At 37.3% G+C, this 16,883-nt stretch overlaps 2 protein-coding genes across 11 annotated transcripts in view; one reads left to right on the top strand and one right to left on the bottom strand.

The window, feature by feature from the left end:
• The window catches only part of b3gnt5a (UDP-GlcNAc:betaGal beta-1,3-N-acetylglucosaminyltransferase 5a), a 110,556-nt gene extending 102,089 nt beyond the window's left edge, over positions 1 to 8,467 (top strand). The window contains exons 1-2 of one of the 2 annotated variants that reach the window (XM_081358200.1): positions 1,781 to 1,888; positions 4,252 to 8,467. In XM_081358200.1, coding sequence (XP_081214326.1) covers positions 4,527 to 5,666 — 1,140 coding nt within the window. In that variant the 5' untranslated portion in view covers positions 1,781 to 1,888; positions 4,252 to 4,526 and the 3' untranslated portion in view covers positions 5,667 to 8,467. Of the gene's footprint in view, positions 1 to 1,780; positions 1,889 to 4,251 lie in introns of those variants that run through there. The other variant, XM_081358199.1, reaches the window with a different exon arrangement.
• The window catches only part of mcf2l2 (MCF.2 cell line derived transforming sequence-like 2), a 68,554-nt gene that overhangs the window by 23,320 nt on the left and 28,351 nt on the right, over positions 1 to 16,883 (bottom strand). For all 9 annotated transcript variants that reach the window (XM_081358183.1, XM_081358186.1, XM_081358185.1 and 6 more), the window contains exons 15-17: positions 13,862 to 13,950; positions 1,143 to 1,209; positions 457 to 572 (exon numbers count right to left, since the gene is read on the bottom strand). In XM_081358183.1, the coding sequence (XP_081214309.1) occupies positions 457 to 572; positions 1,143 to 1,209; positions 13,862 to 13,950 (272 nt within the window). The remainder of the gene's footprint in view (positions 1 to 456; positions 573 to 1,142; positions 1,210 to 13,861; positions 13,951 to 16,883) is intronic.

The raw sequence follows: 16,883 nt of genomic DNA, 5'->3' as shown, positions 1-16,883 counted from the left end.
ACTTTACAATCTGATATCACAAGCCCCACTCCCAACCCAGACACATTGTTGTTTCTCTTACACTTATTAAATACAACAACAACAAAAGAAGAAAAAAAGTGTTGGTTAAAACGACTTCCTTGTTTTGTGGAGTTTCCAATTAACAACATAGGGAAATATCAGAGTGCTAACCTCAGGCAAATAAACTAACCTAACCAGTTGTCCTAAAAGCCATCCCAGCAATGTGGGAGCACATTGGGGGAGGGTCTGGCTCATGGAAAAGGGTGCTGGAAAATCCAGCTCAAGCTGTTTTCCATGTTTTGGAAAATGGCAGCTGGTTTCGGGGTCAAACTGGCAGATCATCTTGGACAAGCAACACACTAGCAACCTAACTGACCTGTTCTGACCAGCTGGAAATCCAATATCATGTCCTTACGTTGGACCTTCCAACATGGGTTAGAAAATCAGTTTCCTTACTTCTGGTGAAATTCATAGATTTCTGGCAGATTGCCGAAGAGAACCTCCTTCTTGTTTTCCAAAGACGGTGGTATCAAGTAGATCAGCTCGGGGTCATCCAGTGCAGCGGCATATCCCTGCAGGGCACAGACACACAAATAAACACAACCACCAAAGCGGTCACACATTTCACTTCCCAAAAGTTTTCACATGCAACGTTTACATTACTTGCATGCTTAGGTTCTTAGCAAATGCTTTTTTATTGTTCTGACAAAATCACAAATACTAGGACTCAAATTATTTTTGGGGATTTGTATGAGATCTGCGAGAGATCGTCATTTATTAAGGTTTTTTTAAAGAAGTATCTCATCATTACTTGAGTGTCACATGATCCATCAGAAATCATTCTAATACGCCAATTTTCTGCTCAAGAAACATTTCTTATTATTATCAATGCTGAAAAAAGTTGTGCTGCTTAATATTCTTGTGGAAGCCGTATTGCTTTTTTTCAGGGATTTTTGATAAATAAGTTCCAAATAACAGTATTTATTTGAAATCAAATTTTTTTTAATGTTACTTTTGATTTAATGCATTCTTGCTGAATAAAAGTATTCATTTCTTTAAAAAGACCCTAAACTTTTGATATGTTTTAGACAACTTGCAACAAGATAATTTCCTATTTCCTTTCTTATTTCACATGCATGTACCTCTATGATGCTCTGCAGCTCTTCCACGTACAGCCTCTCCGTCTCAATCAATTCATTCATTATGTGACTGTTAAAAGAGATGAAAAATATGTCAGTATTCGGTCATACAAAGGTCAGAACATCGGTGTGACGAGAGATTTTTTATGGAAGCTAAACTATGAACAGGGCTTTCAGAAAAGGAAGTTTGGTAAAATAATTGTTTTCATCGTTTGGTATTTTGCATTGACACGTCAAATCTACCACTAACAAACAAAAAGGCAGCTCGGTTTCAACCTTTGCGCCAACAGTCGACGCTATCGCTCATCTAGTTTGTTTTCTATACTCTAAAAACAAACGTTGACACATTTTGTTAAAATGCTTGGTGCTATAAACGACCCTCTAGGTTTCAAATTTCATTTAGTCTCAACTCGTTCTCCTCTAACACAGACCAAGGCCAATGAATCGCATTTATTGTGCTGAGGTGCAGCCTTGCTTATGTGAATCAGATGACCCAAATTTAATGTTTCTGTCAGAGATGACTCTCTTTTCACAGTGTGTTCATATGATAAAGTTAGCCAATGTTTAAAAAGAGGCACGTACTTCCACCCCTCCCACCCATCAGGAAACACTCCTGCTCAAATGCTCTAGTAGTAGCTGCAGACTTCTGCTTTCAATACCGCTGTAACAATACGACTGAAGTCCAGGGCTTAAAAACACCTACGGCTTTTGCATATTTGCTACATCATGAATGGGACACGCTCTCAATGGTAAGTCACATATATATTTTGAGGGCATTATAGAGTTTCTGCCCAGAGTTCTTCCAGAAAACAGTTAAAAGATTTAACTTCTAGAAGCCAAAATGTTTTTTCCATTGCTATGTCAAGCCTTAGAGACCTCATGCTAAATTTACACTGTAACTGTGGAGTTTGAGTTTTGAGTTTGATATATACGGGAAAACGAATGAGAGCGCCAAGCCCTTTCAACGTGCTGTCCGACTCATGCAGTATGATTATTATCTATTAAAATTAATCTATGCATGAGGTGTTTTTCTCTTTGGGAGAGTCTCAATTATTTTTTTAAATTTCAAATAATGCTAATGTTAAATTCGAGAAATAATTTCACAGAATGTGATCACGAGGCAAGACTTTTTTTAAGATGAGTAAACATTGAGAAAGGTATTAAATAGAGAACTTGAACAGGCCGTGAAGATTAAAAGGCATAAAAGCACATGTGAGGATGAGAAGGCGGTGACCATTAGAGTAAGAAAACCGGTTTTGCTCACTATCATTTATATATAAAAAAGCAGAAATGTGTTGAAATCTACATGAGTAATCTTTTTTAATGTATGACTTTACTGTTGTAATCCTTGATTGCGCAAAAAGAGCTGTAATGCATTTTTAGGCAAGTTTGGATCAAAATGAAGGGATAAAATGGGATGGAAAGTCATGTAGACTGTTGTTAAGTTAAATAATTGCACTAGCCGGCTGGTGTAAGCAGGTGATCCAGTTTGACAGACGATCCCTGCGGCTCCAGGCTCGCAAAAGTTTTGGGTGTGTGACATTATGAGTTTCATTGTTGCCGTGTCGTGCCTTTGAGTAGATTTGCTGCTGTAATGATCTTTTCGTGGTCGTGAATGTTTTGTACAGCACTCAGCAGATCAGCGCGTTCGGTGGCTTAAAGCCTTCTTTTATTCAACGTTGCGCTGAGTCGACGATTGCTTTCATTCACAAGATCGATTCGGCGAGTCCCCTCAAGGTTTTGAATAAGCTCTCGCAACAAATGGTGTAAACAAGAAGCATTTGTTAGAGAGGAATGTTGTTTTGAAAGCAAAGAGGTGGAATGACACCCATGACACATGAAAAAAATAGGCAAAACGTCTATTGAAAAAGTGATAAAATATTCAGTAACACTTTGCAATAAAGCCTGCTTGATAACTTTGGTTAATGTATTAACTGACATGAACTAACAGTGCAATACATTTGTTACAGCATCTATTTTTTTTTTTTTTTAGTTGCATAGGTCATTATATTAAAATGATTTCTGAAAGACCATGTGACACTGAATACTGGAGTAATGATGCTGAAAATTCAGCTTTGCATCACAGGAATAAATTACATTTTCAAATATATTCAAATAGAAAACAGTTATTTTAAATTGTAATAATATTTAAAATATATAAACAAACAAACAAACAAACAAATACAGCCTTGGTGAGAATCTAAGAGACTTCTTTCAAAAACATAAAAATATCTTACCGACCCCAAACTTAACATATTATTATTATTATTATTATTATTTTATTATTAATCCAATGAAAAAAATGCCAGATAATCTACTCAAATTCTATGCAGACAACCAAGAGTCAATTCAATGAAGTTATTATTATTATTATTATTATTATACATTTTATTTATAGGCGTCTTCCATGGCACTCAAGTACACCTTACAAAATCCATAAAAACAATTACATTAAACAATAAAACCAGTACAGCAACAAACATTAAATAACATAAAAGCCTACCTAAAAAGATACGTTTTAAGACGAGATTTAAAGACCGAAAGAACTTCTACAGGAAGAGAGTTCCATAAATGGAGAGCCGTATAACCAAAAGCTTGTGACCCGAAATTGTCAGAGTGCGTGTAAGAACAAGTGTAAGTGCAGAAGCCGATCTTAAAATGCGGGAATGTATGTGATATGAACAAGATCTAGAAGATATGAAGGAGCCAAGTTGCTAAGTGCTTTGTAAGTTAAATTTACATGGAATTTAACTGAGAGCCAATGCAAATTCTGTAAAACAGGTTTTGGTAATAACTCGAGCTGCTGCATTTTGTACCAAGTGTAATTTATGAAGAGATTTGGAAGGAAGCCCGTAAAACAAAGCAATACAGTAGTCGATTTGTGATGTTACAAGAGCATGCACAAGCGTAGCAGTACTCTTGAGTTAAAGGACAGGACGCAGACGATTTATATTCCTAATATGAAAGAATGTTAATATGAGCTTCAAAAGACAGAGTTCTGTTGTCTGCATAAATAGCTACAATAAAGGTTTATGTACAGTAGCTTACTGTAAATCATAAGTGTATGCAATCCCTGCATTCTTTTGAAATGATCATTCTTCTTTCTTTACAGAACACAAATGCGGCATTAATGCAACACAGCGGATTGTCTTCACTTCAAAAGCAAATAACGGCAGACATTTTTTGTAAAAAGAAGTGTAAGAAAAAAAGACAAAAAGGAAGATGTTCGGGGTTAATGCTTCTGGTTGGCCAACACACCTGCAGTGAGATGACTATGATGGAACTCAGGCAAACTCATAGCTGGAAAATCATTGAAAGCAGTACATCTGGATTGCATTATTGGACTTGACGTGAGAGGGATTTGAGAGTGTGCGCAGCTTTAGCAGAATGTACATAAATTGCAGAAGGGTGAGAAAATGGCATTTTCTACGGCTCGTCTCGATGTGCTGTGTCATGTCAGTTCTCATGGTTTGCTGGGAACACGTGGACCACCATGTCGTGAGCCACGTGAAGTCGTACTCCTACCGCTACCTGATCAACAGCTACAGCTTTATCAACAAGAGCCTCAGCGTCAGCCCGAAGGAAGCCGCCAGGTTTGGAAGTTTCCCATATTTGCTAAACAACAAGGACATTTGTAAGGACAAAGACGTGCTGCTCCTCCTCTTCGTGAAGTCCTCCCCGGGAAACTTCAAGAGACGGCAGGCCATCCGCTCCACTTGGGGAGACGAGTCCTACGTAAGTCGGGAGCTGGGTGTTATCGTGAAGGTGGTGTTCGCTATGGGAGCTAACCGAGACATGCTCACTTATAAGTCACTACTGAAAGATTTAAGGAAGGAACATGTCAACTATGGTGACCTGGTTCAACAGGATTTCCTTGACACATTCCACAACCTTACTGTGAAACTGCTGCTTCAGTTCCACTGGACGCACGAGAACTGCGCCCATGCCCGCTTCCTCATGACCGCGGACGACGACGTCTTCATTCACATGCCCAATCTGGTGCGCTACCTTCAGGACCTCAGAAGACGAAACGTACGCAATCTCTGGGTCGGGCATGTGCACAGGGGGGCTCCTCCCATTCGCCGCAGGGACAGTAAGTACTACATGCCTTTTGACGTGTACCAGTGGTCCTCCTACCCAGATTACACCGCCGGGGCAGGGTACGTGGTGTCTAGTGACGTGGCAGCCAAAATCTATCAGGCCATGTTGTCTCTTAACGCCTCCATGCACATCGATGATGTCTTCATGGGCGTATGTGCCATTGCAGCCGGCGTCTCGCCTCAGGAACATGTTTACTTCTCGGGGGAGGGGAAAACACCCTATCACCCATGCATCTATGAAAAAATGATCACTTCTCATGGACACGAGGACGATATCAGGTATCTGTGGAAGGTTGCGACCTCACCACAGGTAGAAGGTATTTCGTCTGGATTGGTGGGGAAACTGTATTGTACAGCTGTGAAAATGATGCTGCTTTGTAAGCCGTACTTTACAAACACGTATTCGTGCATGGGAGCATTTACATAACGCACTGTGAGATGAAGTCCGAGCAGTATTTCATTTTTTTTTTTTTTTTTTTTTTTTTGCTGTTTACTTTTGCTGTTAATGTTATTTTGTTACATTTCCTATAAAGATAAATGCTATGTGCCCTAAGAATATGTTTAGCACTTCTGTTTTTTTGGGGGGGGGGTTTTATATTTACTTTTTTTGTACAATGTAACAATCCCATGGTGAGAGAGCAGGAATGGGATAGAACATGAACATGATATAAACCTCACAAAACCTGCCAAGCTCATATTTAATTATTTTGAAGATTATTTATTCTTTTTTTTTTAAATAAAACATTCAAATAAATTATTTTTTTAAAACCATTAATATTTTCCACACAAATTGCCATAGTTAAAAAAAAAAAGAAAGTTCTCTCACCTCTGCAATGTATGGAAGCTTGTTTCCACCACAGAATAAAAGATAATTGCGACTTTTTATCTCATAATTGCGAGTTTACATAGAACTCATAGAGTTCAACACTTACATAAGAGTTTACATGAGAAATAAAGTCAGTGAGAGACGAGTTATAAAGTTAGAATTGCTAGGTATAAATTCACATTTGTGTGCTATAAAAATACTTTTTTCCTCAGAAATGCGATTTTACATCACTAACTCACAATTCCAACTTTATATCACGAAATATTTTTTATTCTGTGGCGGAAACAAGCTTCCACAGTAATGCGAGATAAATTATGATCTATTATTTAAGCAGTGTTTATAGTTCATGGTAAAAAAAAATTGTTTTAAATGCATAATTTTTTTTAAATCAGTTATAGTTATGAAAAATACTAAGATTTACTGAGAATAAGAATAAAAAAAAAAAAAGTATGGTGCTAATAATGGCCATTTCCCTTATTTTGGTAGGGTGAAATAGGCTTGGACATGTTTTTGTGATATCTAGCTGTGCTGTTTCAGTTTCTTTGTATTGCACCATCAACAATGGGAGACAAGATACTGTGATAAGTTTCACTATGGCATGTAATTATAGAACTAATAACAAATGTCTTTACTTTTTATGGAAATAAAAACTTCACATCTTTCATGTTGAAACTGTCATATGCTTCTGCTTAAATCTTTTAAACAGCAAGAGGGCATTTTAATGAGCAGATTATATAAAATGTTGCTACTGGCAAAAGATAACGTTATATTTTGCTTCAATAAAACAAAGTGTATTGAGATGTATTGCATATTGACATTATCATGACAATTCACCCTACATTCTCATCATGTGCAAAACAATTCTTGACACTGTAAATGTGAAACTACTGTATTACAGAATATAAGGAGAATCTCCATTGAGAATAATAAGAATTGTAAATAAGTTGTTGCTACAAGAAGAATGAGATGCTTCAATATGCTTTAGTCTTTGCACAAATAATGCCAAAAATGTAGATGTTTGCTGCTTGTTTAAATGACTTAATTATAATGAGCTAAAGAAACAAAATTACTGAACATTTTGTCACAACTTTGTTTCAAAAATCGAAGTTAACAACTCGCTTTTTTTTTTCAAGTTGTGAGCCAGCACCAGCAATTTTGATCATTTTCATGGCCCACAGAATACTTTGTTGTATGAATATATCTGAACATTAGGGGTGTCGAAATTGAAAAGCACGACCCGCTGAAGACATGCGCTGTGTGCGCTCATGTCACGCACAAATAGAATATGCAGGAGGTAATACCACTAACTTGATAAACCACGTTAGCCGTTTTCAGCCCGAGCTCACTGCTTTAGAGTAAGCGGATGAGCTCGAACGTCACCCGAATCCGCAGCCAAAAACAAATCATCCACCCGCCCCAATAATTGTCTCTGATTTAAGTATCCACACCCGATGGTCAAATTGCAATTATTATGTGCTGTTACGCGTGATTATCGTCACTTTCAACAGCGGACTCTGCGACGGTTGATGCGCACATCTTTAATGAGCGCTGCTTTTAAATGAACGTTTCTTTAAAACAAAATTCATTTGACAGATTTTCCTTTTCTTAATGGCATAAACAAGCTTTACTCACTTGAAACTTAAACTGGAATGTCAATGTTTCTGTCACTGCGACTTCCCAAACAGGCGAGCACACGCACACACACGCGCGCACACATCACTTTTGAAGTAAAATTGAAAATTGAGGAACCGAACCGTGAGACCAGTGCAGGTTCACACCCCTACTGAACATGCAATAAATCAAAAGAAAGAACAGAGCCTGTGCTTCTAAACAAAACAAAATCATGCATTCTTATTTTAACACTTGCATGTGGGTAAATTTCATTTAAAAAAGCAACATTTTGAACAAAAAGCTGAGAAAATTGTGTGTTTGTCAAAGACTACATACAGATCGGATTCAGAGCATTGGTCAAAACATAGACAGAGTAAAGTGAGTCCATCAACAACCTGAAAGCTTGCACAGTCCTGTATCTCTTCCTAGGACAACTTTTTATTCGGTAACGTTAGGCAGTTTTGATTTATTTGCTGTTTGATGATCGCATTACGTGTTTCTGTTCCTTCTTCGCTGGTTTTTGGATCAGGAGATTTGGTACTCTTTCAGAAGATGTGTAATTGCGCCCCCTATTGTATAATAGTGAATACATGGAATACATGAAAGAGTTAATCAATATGTGACGAGACTTCATGAATCATTTTTGTTGCATTAAAAGTTGTGAGTCATTTATTGTGGCTATTTCTGCGACCTCATGTGATTGACAGGTTGTACCGCCCTCGCGCCGAAAACACATCATCAGAGAAGAGATGTCAGAATAGGGAAGGGATACCGATAAATCATTTATAATATTCTGTAAAAAAAAAAAAAAGGAATTTTTGATTTCATGGTGACTTTAAAGCTGGATGAAGACAGTATTTGTTGAAAATAGGTGTTATTTTTTCATATTTGAGTAAAGCAAAATACCTGTTAGTGTTTAATGTTCAGTTAAGTTTGAACGTTATGTTAACGTTTTTAAGGTATTATGCTGCTGCTACTATTATATTGTATGTTGCTTAGCTCAATGAGAAGCAGCTGTACTAATGTCAGCAATTTCTTCTTTGTTCAATGCACTTGCATGCTATGTGTCAGGAGTGTGTTTTGTTGCATTGTGTTTGTTCCTGTCTTGACCTAGTTTCTATTCTGTGTCAGTTTCAATCAGTTCACCTGTTGATCATTAATTAACTCACTAGTTCCCTCATTTTGTTCTGGTATTACTCCCTGTTTTGTTCAGGTCACTGTCCTGTCTCATAAATGTTTAGAGGTTGTTGAGATAATTGATTAATGCTATTCTAACTATTTCCTGGAATTCTCCTTCATCATGCGCTTCCTTACAACAGGCAACTATGCCACTAAAGGAACTCACTGACATGTACAACATAACCAAATGTAGAACATTAACCACTAATAACTGTCTTTTTGATGACGGTGAAGTTTACTCAAAACACAGACTTAAATATATTGGGCATATATAAATAAAAATGTCCAAATTCATATTATTTTTATGGTAACACTTTACAATAAGGTTCATTAGTTAACGTTAGTTAACTAGCTTAGTTAACATGAACTAAGAATCAACAATAATTCTACAGCATTTATTAATCTTTATTAATGTTAATTTCAACATTTACTAATATACATTATTAAAATCAAAGATATTTGTTAAGTAAGGGTTAATGCCCGACGAGGTGTCCATTATCAGGTTTTAATGGACGACGGTTGCCTCCGCCGAAGTCCATTAAGACCTGATAATGGACACCTCGAAGGGCATTAACCCGATTATACCATGGTTACTTACGAAAGAAAGAAATATTTAATCAATTAATAATACTTTAATGTGTTTTAGAGTAAAAATCGTGAGGGTTTTTATTTATTAAGTCGAGCGCACTATTTAATATCTCCCGTATACAGGCGTTGCCAAGCAACGTGGCCACAGCGACCCGACCGCAGCAGTTGATCAGTGAGTTTGAGCCAGCGCAATCATTTAGAACTGTCATCAGGCAAATTGACGGGACACCTTTCCTAGGTGTCCATTATCACTTTTTAACGGACACCCTGCAGCCAATCAGAATCGAGTATTCACCCAGACCATGGTATAACATTAGTTAATGCACTGTAAACTAACATGAACAAACAATGAACAGCTGTATTTTTATTAACTAAAATTAACAAAGATTAATTAATACAGTAACAAATGTATTGCTCATTGTTAGTTCATGTTAGTTAATGCATTAACTAAAGTTAACTAATGAACCTTATTGTAAAGTGTTACCATTTTTATTTGTATTTGAATGCAATAAAACAACTCCAATCATATCTAACTGACTATTAAAGTTGTTGTTACTATAAGAACCTTATGCCTTTTGTAGGTTTTAAAGTGTTCAGATATGGCTGGTAAACTCTACCTAGAGTCTCACAGATCAAATTGTGTATGTCTTAAAAGAGAATAACTTAACCAGATGTAAAGGGGTTGCCGGCTACAAGGTTGGTCCTGCATTGCAGTATAACACCACCAGTTAATTCCCAGAAAATTAACACAATGCATGATGTGTAGGGTGTAATCTCAACACTTCTTCTTCCACAGTATTTGCAGCGTGTTTCTGTATTTGGTTGCATTGTGACTATTTGCAGTGTGTTTCTGTATTTGGTTGCGTTGTGAGTATTTGCAGCGCGTTTCTGTATTTGGTTGGGTTGTGAGTATTTGCATCACGTTTCTGTATTTGGTTGGGTTGTGAGTATTTGCATAGCATTTCTGTATTTTGTGTTGTGAGTAAATTGTGGCACATGTGTTGTCAAAAGATGTTTGTTTTTTAATTTTCTAGTGTTTCTTTTCTATTTGCATGTGTTTTCTTCAGTTGTAGCACATTGAGCTCTCTCGGCTACCATACTTAACCCGAATTACTACGGTATGCCTATAAAAAGTGTTTATATTTGGACTATTTTAGACGGGATGACAACCACTGCGGAGTAGCCCTGTACCTACGTGACACATCATATTTATTAACTGCCAGAGTGCCAAAAGTGTACCTTTAATCTCTCTACTTATCAGAACAGAAATAGAAAGTGTTACTTGCACAAGAGCTTCTCAAGACTCATATTTCTGCAGGCGAAGTTGATGGGGTCAGTTGATTTTACAGACATCAGTATGCACTGTGTTGCATCATACCTGCATAGAGACTGCCAATTTGTGGTTTTGCTAAAAAAAAATACTGTTTGTGTGTCCACACACCCCACCCCGAAACTCACACCATTTTACAAGGCGAAAGTGCACTGAACTGACTACAAAAAGTTTCTGTAAGTGTCCAAATCAAATGTACAAAGCAGAAGCAGCAGCAAGCCTGGAAGAAAAACACAAATGATAAAATCTGTAGTGAGATTAGAAACTGTAGTCATGGTAGTGCAAAATACAAAAGAGACCGTGTCACAGATGTAGTGAAGAAGATCCGTGTTTGAAAACCGTTATGAGACCCAACAGGGACAGGTTTGTTGACCTGTTTGGCGTGAACAATGCCGAACAATGGGGCCCAAGGACCAGGATTGAAAACTACTGAGGTATAAAATACTATCTAAGAAACTAGTTAATCCTGTATATTCAGATATGGCATCACATGTGAGATTAATGCGTGTCATCAGAAAGATAGAAAGACTTAGACCAAGTAAAACACAATGGGCCACTATCAGAAAGATGAGTGTTGTTTAATCTGTCATCCATATGCACTTTTATATGGAAGCTTGTTTCCGCCACTGAATAATAAATAAATAACTAGATGTACCGCATGGCGGTACAAAATATGACCGCCGCTCAGGCCTGCACTGGCTTTCCACAAAAATAAATGACTTGGAGAAATCTGGCTGTATTGCGTGTTTATGTATATAAGTTGTATATTTTAAAAGACTGTCTGGAGTATTCCTGTGGATCATGGATAATTTAGAGTTTTGTAATTATTTGCCATTACTATTTAAGTTTTATATCAAAAGTCATTAGTTTAGACACTTAACATCCATAATGTGAAAACGTCACATCCATAACAGTGGTTTTCCCTACATAATGTATTACAAAAATTAGTTTCAAAAACACACTTATTGTGTTCAAGCAAGTCTTTTTCATGCTACATCGGCAGTTTGTTTAATAATTCACAGTTTCGGTGTCCCTGGTATCATTGACGAAAAAATTCAGTAGATGACGAGAAAAAAAAAAAAAAAAAACTTTGACAATCGATTATGGGCTAGGTTGATGTGGGCCCTTAAGACCAACATACCATACAAATTTCTTCATCTTCGGTGCCACGGTTCAGGTAGTTATTTAGGAAAAACTGCATTTTTTGGGTTTGGGGGGGGCCCAGCGTGGGGGGGAGTGGCCCCCGGGGACCAAACGAAATTTTTCCGTAAAAGTCTAGTGGGGCTACGTGCCCACCAAATTTCATGTTCCCCGGTGTTTCGGTGTCCCTGGTATCGTTGACAAAAAAATTCAGTAGATGACGAAAAAAAAACTAAAAAAAACTTTGACAATCGATTATGGGCTAGGTTGATGTGGGCCCTTAAGACCAACATACCATAAAAATTTCTTCATCCTCGGTGCCACGGTTCAGGTAGTTATTTAGGAAAAACTGCATTTTTTGGGTTTGGAGGGGCCCAGTGCGGGGGGGGAGTGGCCCCTGGGGACCAAACGAAATTTTTCCGTAAAAGTCTAGTGGGGCTACATGCCCACCAAATTTCATGTTCCCCGGTGTTTCGGTGTCCCTGGTATCGTTGACGAAAAAATTCAGTAGATGACGAAAAAAAAAAAAAAAAAAACTTTGACAATCCCTATATGACCGCTTTCGCTCGCTACGCTAGCGGCGGTCATAATAATAATTGCAACTTTTTATCTCACAATTCTGACTTTTTTTCTCACAATTGCGATATATCATCAAGTCAGAATTGTGACTTTTTTTCTCACAATTGCGAGATATGAAGTCAGAATTGTGAGAAATAAAGTCGCAAATCTGAGAAATAAAGTCGCAAATCTGAGAAATAAAGTCGCAATTCTGAGAAATAAAGTCGCAATTGCGAGATATAAAGTCGCAATTCTGAGAAATAAAGTCGCAATTGGGAGATATGAAGTCAGAATTGCATGATATAAAGTCGCAATTGCGTGTTATAAAGTCAGAATTGTGAGATATAAACTATTCTGAGGTAAAAAAAAAAAAAAAAAAAAAAAGTCCGTCTTTTTTTTTCCTTAGAATTGGACTTTATATCTCACAATTCTGAGAAAAGATGTCAGAATTGCGTGATATAAAGTCGCAATTGCGAGAAAAAAGTCAGAATTCTGACTTTATAACACGCAATTGCGACTTTATTTCACGCAATTCTGACTTTATATCTCGCAATTCTGAGAAATAAAGTCAGAATTGCGAGATGTAAACTCGCAATTGTGAGATAAAAAGTCGCAATAGCACCTCAATGCAGTACACGAGATCCGGTGGGCGGAGTTGGATCCAGATATAAGGGGTGGAGATTGGTAGGTTTAGGGGTGGGTTTAGGGATTAAGGGGTGGAGATGGGTAGGTTTATGTATATGTAAGTTGGGAGGAGTTGGATCTGGATCCGACTCCTCCCCGTGGATTTCATGTTCCGCAGTGAGGACCATCTCTTATTTTGTGGCGGAAACAAGCTTCCATACTTTTATGTCCACGTTGTGATGTCAAAAGTGTTCAAACATTAGTCTACATGATTAGCAAGGAGAAAAGTGTGTCAATGAAGTGCTTGATATGAAACATCAAACTTGTGTAAAAAAGAAATAAAGCCAAATAAAGGTAAATATTACTTGGGAATAGTCTATTTTTTATCGTTCATAGTTTTTAATCAAGTTGTAGTTTCAAAAAAAGTTGTACAGTTATACAGGAAATATTAATTGTGTGTAAGTGAGATGTACTGTACATAACATGCTACTGTAGCTAGCTGTGAAATTAGCATTAGCCAAAAAAAAAAAGTCTGCTATTTCTTATTCCATACATACACAAATTGATGACATTTTAATCTAGCTATAAAATGAAGTCCCTGAAAATCAATTCCAGTGGGTAAATACACTGTAAATACACAAGTGGGTCTTGTCCTTTCTGTAAGGATAGTTTCTGACACCACTTAACACATTTACCCCTTTTAAGATTTTGAATGGAAATCTCTTGTGTTGTGCAAGCGTTTCTTTCTCAAAAGACATGTTTTTACCTGCGTCTGTTTGAAAGCGACTCTTCTGTTTCATTGTTCATGAGAACATGACTCGAACCCCCTTGGCCTCCTTCATGCATGACCTCGATCTGTGAAAAACCACAGGAAGACAGAAAACTGCATGTTAAAGATTCCATTTAAATTCAAAACGTATAATTTGTAATGATAAAATAAACTCAGCCTTTATTATTAAATACAATTATTATTACAGCAAGAACTAAGGTAACAATCTACCGGTATTTCAAAAGTCCTCTATAGACAATCTGCAAACCTGTTGTATTACTGTAATTTAATTACTTATCCCTTAAAGCAATAAGTAAGGGATTACTTACAGTAAAATACAGTAAAACACTGTAAAATGTAAAATTTTTGGAAGTAAAAAGAACATAACTTATAATTTACAGTGAAAAACCTTAAAATGATATTCCCACTATAGATTTAAAATGCTTTTTTTAGGCAAGGCAAGGCAAGGCAAGTTTATTTATATAGCACATTTCATACACAATGGCAATTCAAAGTGCTTTACATAGAAGAAATTAAAATAATAACAAGAAATAAGAATAATGAAAACAGTTAAGAAGAATAAAAAATAAAATACAGTACAGTACAAACAGTCGGACGAACATTGGCACAGTGCTCATTCATTAAATGCATAGCTAAACAGATGTGTTTTGAGTCTGGATTTGAAAGTGACTATTGTAGGAGCACATCTGATCTCCTCTGGAAGCTGGTTCCAGCTGCGGCTGGCATAATAGCTAAAAGCGGACTCACCATGCTTTGAGTGAACCCTTGGTATTTCTAGCTGATATGATCCTAGTGATCTGAGTGATCTGCTGGGTTTATATTCAGTGAGCATATCTGCAATGTATTTAGGTCCTAGGCCATTGAATGATTTATATACCAGGAATAATACTTTAAAATCAATCCTAAATCTAACTGGGAGCCAGTGTAAAGACCTGAGGACTGGTGTGATATGTTCATATTTTCTGGTTCTGCTCAGAATCCTGGCGGCAGCGTTCTGTATGAGCTGCAACTGTCTTATGGTCTTTTTGGGAAGGCCAGTGAGGAGTCCATTACAATAATCCACCCCGCTGGTGATGAAAGCATGAACAAGTTTCTCTAAGTCTTGTCTGGAAACAAAGCATCTTATTCTTGCAATATTTTTCAGATGATAGTATGCTGATTTAGTTATTGCTTTGACATGACTACTGAAACTAAGGTCTGACTCTAGTGTCACACCAAGATTCCTGACTTGATTTTTAGTTGTTTGACCCCTAGAGTGAAGGTATGCGTTCACCTTGAGAACTTCATCTTTGTTTCCAAACGCAATGACTTCAGTTTTGTCTTTGTTTAACTGAAGAAAGTTTTGACACATCCAACTTTTGACTTCATCGATGCATTGGCACAGGGAGTCAATGGGGCTGTAATCGTTAGGCGATAGGGCTAAGTAAATCTGTGTGTTGGCTGCATAGCTGTGGTAAGCAATTTGGTTCTTTCTCATTATTTGGCTCATTGGGAGCATATACAGGTTGAACAGGAGTGGCGCAAGAATTGAGCCTTGAGGGACTCCGCATGTCATGGATGTCCACTCAGACTTATGATCTCCTATACTCACAAAATAACCTCTCCCATCTAAGTATGACCTGAACCATTGTAGGACTATCCCAGAAAGCCCCACCCAGTGTTCCAGCCTGTCAAGAAGTATGTTATGATCGACAGTGTCAAATGCAGCACTGAGGTCGAGTAGTACCAGCACTGATAATTTGCCTGAATCAGTATTTAAGCGAATATCGTTTATTATCTTTATGAGCGCTGTCTCTGTGCTGTGGTGCGGTCGGAAACCAGATTGAAAATTGTCAAAGTATCCATTTGAGCATAAGAATTTGTTCAGCTGATTGAAGACAACTTTTTCAATGATCTTGCCTATGAAAGGAAGATTTGAGATTGGCCTATAGTTGCTTAATATGGTCTTATCCAGATTGTTCTTTTTCAGGAGGGGTTTGACAACTGCAGTTTTCAGGGAGTTTGGAAAACTCCCAGAGAGAAGTGAGGCATTTACCACTTCTAGAAGATCTGCTTCTAAACTGTTTAACACACTTTTGAATAATGATGTGGGAAGTGTGTCAAGAGCGCAGGTTGATGTTTTAAGGTGCTGTACGGTTTCTTCCAAAATTTTGCCATCAATTTCTTTGAAATCAGACATAGTAACTACTTTCTCAGGTGGTCTGATCTGACTGACCCCAGAGCAACTCAAGGATGTGCTGATCACCTTTCTGATATTATTGATTTTCTCAGAGAAGAAAGAAGCAAACTCACTGCACTTGTTGTCTGAGAGCATTTCACTGGGAATCTGGCTTGGGGGGTTTGTCAGTCTCTCTACAGTAGCAAAAAGAGTGCGTGTGTTGTTTAAATTACCGTTTATAATATTTGAGAAGAAAGTCTGTCTAGCTTTGCCTAGTTCCATATTAAAAGCATGGACGCTGTCTTTGTAGATGTTATAATGGACTACCAAGTTTTGTCTTCCGCCACATGCGCTCTGCTTTTCTGCATTGTCTTTTCATATTTTGCACTGTTGTTGAGTTTCTCCAAGGTGCTTTTTGTCTGCCACTCTTCTTCCTGACTTTCACAGGAGCAATATCATCAATTACACTTTTAACTTTTGAATTAAAAGAATCAAGGAGAAAATCAACAGAGTCAGCAGATATACTTGGTGTTAAGGATATAGCCTTCATAAATAGTACACTAGTGTTCTCATTTAAGCATCTCTTCTTGACAGACACAGATCTAGCTTCAGTGGCAGGAGAGATCAATATATCAAAGAAAATACAGAAATGATCAGACAGTGCTACATCCTTAATAACAATTAATGAAATGTTTAGACCCTTACTGATAAGTAAATCTAGAGTGTGTCCACGATTGTGTGTGGGTCCATGTACATGCTGAGTCAGATCAAAAGTTTTTAAAACAGTTTTGATTTCTTTTGCCATATTGTTTTCTGCACTATCTATGTGGATGTTAAAAT

Source organism: Scardinius erythrophthalmus (genome assembly GCF_964197995.2).
Source record: "Scardinius erythrophthalmus genome assembly, chromosome: 25".
NCBI classification, from domain to species: Eukaryota; Metazoa; Chordata; class Actinopteri; order Cypriniformes; family Leuciscidae; genus Scardinius; species Scardinius erythrophthalmus.
The sequence above is the reverse complement of the archived record's forward strand: the minus strand, read 5'-3'. Positions and strand labels throughout refer to the sequence as shown.